Genomic DNA, 8,879 nt, shown 5'->3' on the forward strand with positions numbered 1-8,879 from the left:
CAAACTCTGTTTTTATCTATATTTGTTAAACTGTGTGCGTGCAACAAACTCTGTTTTCCCTCTGGAGTATCACGGTGAGCACCACCACCACCACCACCGTCACCAAACCTGATACTCCACGAGCATTTTACGATGAATAAGGTGGCGCAGTACGCAATCTTCGTGTCGGCGGTGTCATGGTGGAGAGACGCTAAGAAGTATAAATGTACAATCAGTGCTTGCCCAGTGGACAAGATCCCGAAGACCGGAGCAACAATGAGAGGTATGTCAGAAGGCGATGGAGAAACCTTCGTCATTCCTGACGAAGAACTCTGCAAATTGGCAGAGTGTTTCTCCGAGAAGTGGAGTTGCACAACAGCATGCAACGACGACGAAGACGACGACGCGCTAAATGAGCTGTTCCACGACGTATAATGTTTAACTTTACGTATGTACCATGCACACACACACACACACACACACACACACACACACACACACACACACACACACACACACACACACACACACACAGCTCTGCCATGCGTTTGATGTTGGTGTGATGTTATCACAAACTACTCATATACAATGAGATAATAATGATGGATATAGCTATTACTACGAGATAATTACTTTTGTACAGATGCACGTATTGCTCTAAATCATTTACGAGGTAGTTTAATTATTATACGCAAATGTTTTATACAATGAATACTACACCACATTGAAGTATGTTCGTATACTATCGTTATGCATTATAAAATGAATACTGCCAGTACTACATCACATTGAAGTATGCTCGTTTACTATCGTGTTTGCATTATAAAATGAATATTACTAGTACTACATCACATTGAAATATGCTCGTTTACAATGAATAGTACAACTCAGCTACAGCTCTTACTGTTACATGTTGTGGAGGGGCTAGTTCATCAACATGTTCTGGATTCTGAACATGGTACTTTCTTGTTATTCTCGTTGTGAGGGTGGAGTGCCCATCTGTGTACCACGACTGCTTGGTTGTCTTTATTCGAACAAAGGTTAGTCGAACGCCGTTGTCTCCTACGACAACATTGTCTGAATATGTATACCGTACAGTCGTGACGACGCGAGTGATTCGTGCTTCCATTTCTAAACAAACAGGCATGCATATGCACTGCGGTTAGCCTTGGTGGGTTTATTGCAATTTATACACCATTGCAGCGGGGCTCTTACCTGATTGTTGATGTTGTTGTTGTTGCTTGCTTGAGATGCTGCTGCTGCTGTTGCTACCGCCGTCTTTCTTTCTCTGCTCGTTCTTTCTCATTCAAATGAACAGCAACAGTTGGTGCAGAGTCTAGTACTAGTAGTAGATGCAATTATTTGCTCCATCTCCCCGCACTGTGCATCACTCAGTCACGAGCTGTCAGACGTATGCCATGCCATGCATGTGCAAAGTTCCCCCACGCGTGAGCTGCAGCGAGGCTGTGTTGTGCTAGGAACATTGTACAGTCATGTACTAGTACTAGTACTAGGTGTTCTGGGTAGGAGCACGTGCAGAAAGAATGAGTGCACTAGTCATCATGACTGTCATCTGTCGCGCGTGTAGCTCTAGCTATACCTGACAGTGGTGGGTTTAGGAGGGGGGGGGGGGGGCGCGGGGGGCGCGCCCCCCCCCCTCAAAAATTTCGACCTACATGTAGGTTTCCAAAAATAATAGCCAGAGCGCCGGGTCGAGCTACAGCTACAAAAAAATGTAGTTTACTTGTAGACTAGGCTCGGGGCGCGCGCGGCCTGAAACGATTGTCCAAAAGCGGTTGCACGGTCGAGCTGGTGTTGATTGTACACACTACAGACTAGTAGTACAGTGTCAGTCTACAGAGGAGACTGTGTACTGTTGTACAGTGTGATCCCTGCTGGGACGCGCTCGGCGCGTCTTCAACGTCGTTACGTACAAACATCGAAGAAAAGTCTTCGATCGAGTCAACCAAAACACGATTCGAATGCCGAGGGCTCAGGCGATCATCCTCGTTCGAATCGTGTTTTGGTTGACTCGAAGGCTTTTCTTCGATGTCTCAGGGACATCCCAAAAGGCCAAGCTCTAGCCAGCAGAGCCTGGAATTTTTGTAAAGCGTTCCTGTGGCGGCGCAACTCCTGCTGCCGCTCCAACAGGAAACAGTGGGAGTGATGAAGTCGCTGTTATTCCAGTTGAACTTTCGGAGCGGACTGACAGTCACACTCCGCCAGACGTGGAAGAACCTGTTGTCAGCGAGCAGCCAGAACATGAAGAACAGCGCACAGTGAAAAGTACCACTGCCTATGTAAAGGATGCTTTGACTCTTTGAGAGTGGACTCGCATAAATAATTGCAGTTGATTCGTTCACCTAACGGCAAACTTGAAGTTTACAATGTACATTGTTGCTGCGTGTACAGAAATACTGCTCGTGGTGTGTGAGATTTACGGCTTGTTGTTGTTTATTTTACTTCACCAAATGAGCAGGCAGAGATGCCTTCTCACCTGCCCATAGGACAGGTTCTCACAGAATGATGAAGGGATGATATGCAAGGGAAAACAAGAAATGATAATAATAATATTATAAGACAGAAAGGACCAAAAGAAGAAAAGGAAAAATTTATATGAAGACAATTTCATGGAGTCAGAAATAGAAAGACAATAATTTCATGGAGTCAAAGAATAGAAAGACAATCTCATGGAGTCAGGAACACGTGGTTGATTTTATAGACATGCATGCACAAATGTGATAGATGAGAAGGTTGGAATTTATGGCAGATAATAAAAGTTTAACGAGGATATTCACAAAGTAAGTATATCAATGGCAGAAAGAGCTTTTCGGAAGGGACCAGGGACACGTATCACTCTAAAATCAGAGGGGAGAGCGTTCCAGAGAATGCTTGCCCGAAACATCATGGTCGATCGTCCCGCAGGCCCACGAAGAAAGGGAACTTGAAGCAAGTTCGACACTTGTCCCCGTGTGGTGCGCTGATCCTCCGGAACAGTCTCTGGGGCCGTTCGGGTGAATAACTGTTGAAGAAGGGGGGCTACAGGAGGAGCTTCTTGACATCGGTTTTCAAAATGGCTGACCTGGGACAGTAGCATGATGTCATCTACCCCCAGCCCGCCTTGATCCCGGCCGCAACCCCCCCCCCCCCCCTCAGCCAAATCCTGGACACGCCACTGAATGTCTCCATTTATAGCATCGCACTAAACAAGTTAGGACTTGCATGCTAACGTGTCAATAAAAGTACTTGCCCATGACAAGTCGATGAGTATGTGCAGGAATGCTCTTCACACGTCGTAATCCGAAGAGGCGACTAATTACATCATGGATCGAAGTGTATGTATAAGCTGATGTCGTGCACAAGATCCAGGTGTACAAGGTATAAAAGTTCATTTCTGCAACGCTGAATTAGCCATCGGCGAGGAGATCTTTCAAGATGAAGCGCGCTCACTCTTCAGGGGAGGAGGAGGAGGAGGAGGAGAATACTGCTCCTCCCCCATCAAAGAGTGCGAAAGTTGCAGATGATTCGCTCTTTGAGCTCAGACGTAGCGCACCTCGAGGTTATCTCAAAGAGTACCGAGCCGCACTGAGTGATGATCATAGAGATGTGATGTCGGTGTTCAACGAAGTAGCACCGGACGTGCGAGGTGTGATGAAGAGCGAGCTTGAAGAACACCAGTACAAAGCGGTCGTGGTCGTTTGCGTTACGCTTGAGAGAAGCGATGCTGCGGGTGAAATCTTTTCAGCATCACCTTTCTTCCGCAGTCGACCTATGATCATGCTGAACCCATCCAACGTTGCCGATCAGCTACCCGGCGCATTTGGTAAGATCATCGGTAAACTCGATGCGTGGATACAGGCTGGCTCGGGATGGACGGTGACTGGAGTGAAAAGCATCAACATCGACATTGCAAAGTATAAGCCTATGCGTGGCTCTTCGTACTTACCTCTCCCGGACAAGATCGCTAAGACCAGGAGCATCATCAATGTTCAGAATGATGATGAGCAATGCTTGAAATGGGCGCTCTTATCAGCACTCCACCCGGCGGAGCAGAACGCTCATCGCGTTACCAAGTACGTGCGGCACGCACAGGATCTGGACTTGGATGATGTCGAGTTTCCCGCAACTCTCGCCGATGTGTATAAGGTAGGCGTTGTGAAACGCTATTGCATCTGTTTGATCGATATCTGTGCACTCCTACATACTTGCGCGCGCGTGTGTGTGTGTGTTTGTGTGTGTGTGTGTGTGTGTGTGTGTATAAGTCATTCATTTGTGCACTTTTTCCGGCTTCTTGTTCACGCGTGTAGGTGGAGAAGAATAATAACTTGCACATCAACGTGTTTGGCTTTGAAGGCGAGTGCCTCTTCCCGCTGAAGCTGGTGGATTATGATAGTATTCAGGGGACACGATAAGATTTCGAAATTGCTCTGACACAATGTCCTGCCACTTCTGGAACCGGTCGGACATGGCCGGACACTGTGATTTTTTTACAAGTCTGGTACTCATAATAAAAAAACGAGAGAGCTTGGAAGCTCAGGGCCCTACGCTATGCTTTTAATGTAAAAAGGCCAGAAAATCCTATTATAAGGAGATAAAAAGGAAAAGAAGGAGCAAACCAAAAAGCGGATGAAGTGAGAGAAAAATAACAATCCGCAATAAATTCTGCAAATAATTTTGCCTAACTCATATTCAAATTGATTGAAACGTTTTTGCAATACAATGATGTAGCCAATCAACGGAAAAAAAACATTTCCATCAGTTCTACGTACGATGAGCTAGGCAATAAATGTCCTGATGTCTGTCCTGACGTTTCCTGTGACCGGCGCTGACTCTGCCGATCACGGGCGTTCTGGACTCGACGGGATCTCTCTTCCGACGTTTCCTGTGACCGGCGCTGAATCGCCCGTTCACGCTTATTTTGGAAACGTCGTGATCTCTCTTCCAAAGGATCTCTCTTCCAAAGTGTGTTTTTGCTGACGCATCCTATCACCTATTCCGCAACTAGTGCCCATTCTAATTTTATTTCCCCCTCGTCTCCCTATTAATTTTCTATCCAAATCTCCCTCTACATCAGGGAGTCGTATACATTATACGACGAATATTGTGGCGAGCTGTTTGTGGACAGCTGTTATGTACAATCCTGTAGAACCTTTGTAGTCACAAATACGGGACAGATACGGTAGCTCGAGACGTGACACAAACACACAAACAAACAAACACCAAATCACAGATACGGGACAGATACGGTAGCTCCAGGCGTGACACAAACATACACACAAACAAACAAACACCAAATCACAGGTATGGGACAGATACGGGACAGATACGGTAGCTCCAGGCGTGACACAAACACACGAACACACAAACACACAAACACACAAACACACAAACACCAAATTAAAGCTGTGTGGACCCTGGCTAGTGCCAGACGTTACTGAAGTACCGTCTTCTGCATAGCTACGGGAATAATTATTATTGTAAAAAGCTTACGTGGAGATATTATTATTGTCTTCACCAATTTCACACACGACACCACTGCATAATGCACACATGCATGTACATCACACTGCGGTATTGCTGGTCACATCAAGGATTATCATCACACAGATCTCAAGTAGTGTAACACTGATTCAAATCGCTGTGCGTTTTTCAGCAAACATAGCAACTGTGACATGAGCGTGTAGTGTTTCTGCACATTTCGGATTTGAGCTGGATTTTCAGCGGCAGATCAAAGACATTCATTTTTACGCAGTCGGCAAAAGACAAAGTGGGCACCTGCTTGCCCATTCTAACTTCTTGTTGCCAGCTCCAAGATCGACAACATGTCACTACTCGAGTTGGCTGAAGGCACCCATATTTGCAAACGCGATGTACTCTTTGAACAGCACGTTGTTTCTACGCGACGTTGAATTTCTGACTAACCTTCGCTGCTGCTGTTCCGTCGATCTTGCACAGCGCCTGTGCAACAGGAGCGTAATTGACTGGATTTGCAGAAGACTGCTCCTTTCGATAGACGCATATCGCAAGCTGGCACACATTTCTGACGCCTTGTTTCCCTGGAACAGGCACGTTTTCAATATTTCGGATTGTACAAGCGCCTCACGTAATAGTTCCTATTGTAGCGAGAAAGCGAAGAAATTTCATTTCAAAACTCCTCGATCGTTTGCTACGCTCAAACTGGAGCTACACTGAAGTGGACAGCTCCCTGTCTTGCTGTGAAACCCTCTTGTCCCAGGTTGCTGCTCCGACTTCGTGAGACTTCTTCCCAGGCCGAGCGCCATTGTCCTCAGCCGTTCTCTTTCCCAGCGACGCTATTTTGTGAATTTCGATCGAAAAGATTGTCCGTTCAAGAAAAAAAAGCGCCGGATTCGAATCGAAAATGGTCGGAAAATGTCCGATGTCCGACCGTTATCGTGTCCCCTGGTATTAGTGACGATGATAGCGATGTGATCAACCTGCTGCTAATCTACGACGAGATGGTGAATCACTTCTGCTGGATCAAGAACTTCAACGGCCTGTGCTTTCACTTGAGCAAGTGCGGATCTCGGACTCACTTCTGCATGAGATGCTTTACAGGACACCGCACCCCCGAAACGCCGAGGAATCATCAGCGTTACTGCACGAATGTCAAGCCTGCCGCAGTGAAACTACCGGAACCGGGAGAGACGCTGATATTCAAGGATGTTCAGAGTAGGATGAAGATGCCGTACGTAATCTATGCCGATAGGGAGAGCCTTATCGTACCGAGCTCGGAGCAGCATGGAAAGCATACGGTTCGCAATGCAGAACACGTCCCCTGCGGTGTTGCCTACGAGGTAGTCCGCTCAGATGGAACGGTTATGAATCGATATCTGTGCAGAGGTGAGTCTCAATGCACTGCATACACTCTTAATGATAATTATGCCGTAAAAATGCTCCTACTATGATGTGTCCATTTGATGTATAATAATAATATTATAATTGCATCAAACTCATGAAGTGTGTGTTGTGTGTATATGGACGTGTGCTATCCAGGAGATGACTCAATCGAGACGTTTTTCGAGCAGTTGACTAGCGAGGATGGGAGAATCACCGAGGATCTCAAAAGAAAGCAGTCGTTGACTATGACGGACGATGAGCGGCAACGGTTTGCTAGCGCTTCTGAGTGCTGGATCTGCAACAAGCCACTCAACGCCGATCGAGTGAGAGATCACGATCACATCAGCGGAGAGTTCCGCGGTGCTGCACACGACGCATGCAATCTTCTTCTACGCATCACACCAGAGACGCATCCAATTCCCGTGGTGTTCCACAACCTTAAAGGTTATGATGCACACATGCTAGTTTCACGGATCGGTGTCACAACGAGTGAAACGAGCAGTTTCACGCAACCCAGTGGAAGAAGCGGACTCAAGAAGGCGGGTGAGATAAAGGTGATTCCGAACAACATGGAGCGCTACGTGTCGTTTTGCTGGGGGAGATTTCGCTTCGTGGACAGCCTTGCCTTTTTGAACGCATCACTGGACAAGTTGGTGAACAATGCACCTGGAGAGTCGTTCAAACATCTGAGTACAAAATATTTACACATAAATGTCGACATAATAATTATGAAATGCTTACTGTGCAATTAGTTGTCTTTGTAGCTATATTAAAACTGCTGTCTTCGAAATGCTTGTTTTCCTTTCTACATTCAATTTTATTATTGGCTCCACATCCAAGTATCCTTTTTCCCTTCCCTGGAAACATACATACCAATATACATACGCACACACAGACACGCAGAGACCCACACCCACACACATTTTGAGGACTCATCGCCAAAGGCGAAGGGCGAGAGGCTTATCGGGCCTCACATGAATTCTGATGATGTTTGAGGTCGCCCATTCTGCGGAACGACCGTCCTCATGCACATTTAAATGGCTGCGTGGGTAGAGGAGCCGGAGGAGGGCGTGGCCGTCACAGCGGCTGCGGGCGCCTCATTTTTTCGGCTGTTTTTTGGAACTGCAACAAAGCGCGCGATGATCGCACCTCAGTGCAAACGTGGTAAACAACGAAAAATCTATGTCCCCGATCGAGTTTTTTTTTCAAAATAAAAAACTCTTTCATGGCAGTTACATGTACATTGAAATGGCACCAAATACCCAGAAATGCTTGCAATTGGCTCCAGGGAGGGAGCCATTCCCCGGATATCTTTCATTCGCCAGGCTGGCCTCTCCTATGCCCTGGATAACCGTAGTTGTTCAGGAATTTCCATGGCATGCAAGTCGTCAACAATGAAATCTCACCAGTGCTTCTTGGGATCATGGCGTGGCTGAGACGACGACAAATCTCCGAAGTGAACTTGCTGACGCATCCGCTCTGGGCTCATACGTGCAACACACACACAAACACCCCCCCCCCCCAACACACACAAACAACCCCCCCCCCCCCCACACACACACACACAGACACACACACACATCCAACTCCAGCCCCTTACACACACCTCAGACATGACCATCGCGTAAGCGATGATAGTGAACAGCTATGTTAGACATAGCAACACACACACCTTAGACCTTAGACATGCCCATCGCGGGAGCGATGATAGCGAACAGCTATGTTAGACATAGCAACACACACACACACACACACACGAGCACGCCCCCTCACATATGCACTTACACGCACACAGCCCCCCCCCCCCCCTCGATCAGGCATTATAAACGGCAGGTCAAGTTGTGCCTGTAGGTTGTACATGACACATACGTACTCCATACGGGTGTGTGCCGAAAACATACCCAAAGGACACTTGCACCACCCTGGTACACCGAAATGTTTTTTTCTTCATATTTTACCACACACGCACGCACGCAAACACACACATACGCACCCCCCCCCCCCCACACACACACCCACCCACACACACACACACAAACAGC

General features: G+C 47.1%; 1 protein-coding gene and 1 long non-coding RNA gene across 2 annotated transcripts; one reads left to right on the plus strand and one right to left on the minus strand.

Moving 5' to 3' along the window:
- Positions 1-526: 526 nt before the first annotated feature.
- Positions 527-1,334, minus strand: LOC135825009 (uncharacterized). The gene is made up of 2 exons (XR_010555004.1): positions 1,195-1,334; positions 527-1,110 (listed from the first exon to the last, which is right to left on the minus strand). It is a non-coding gene; the product is annotated as an uncharacterized LOC135825009 (long non-coding RNA).
- A 5,074-nt stretch (positions 1,335-6,408) lies between these two features.
- LOC135825257 (uncharacterized) lies at positions 6,409-7,816 on the plus strand. The gene is made up of 2 exons (XM_065337999.1): positions 6,409-6,840; positions 6,994-7,816. Exons 1-2 carry the CDS (start codon positions 6,456-6,458, stop codon positions 7,587-7,589), a joined length of 981 nt encoding a protein of 326 aa, XP_065194071.1. The 5' UTR covers positions 6,409-6,455; the 3' UTR covers positions 7,590-7,816.
- The last annotated feature ends 1,063 nt before the right edge of the window (positions 7,817-8,879 follow it).

Source organism: Sycon ciliatum, chromosome 9 (assembly GCF_964019385.1).
Source record: "Sycon ciliatum chromosome 9, ocSycCili1.1, whole genome shotgun sequence".
NCBI classification, from domain to species: domain Eukaryota; kingdom Metazoa; phylum Porifera; class Calcarea; order Leucosolenida; family Sycettidae; genus Sycon; species Sycon ciliatum.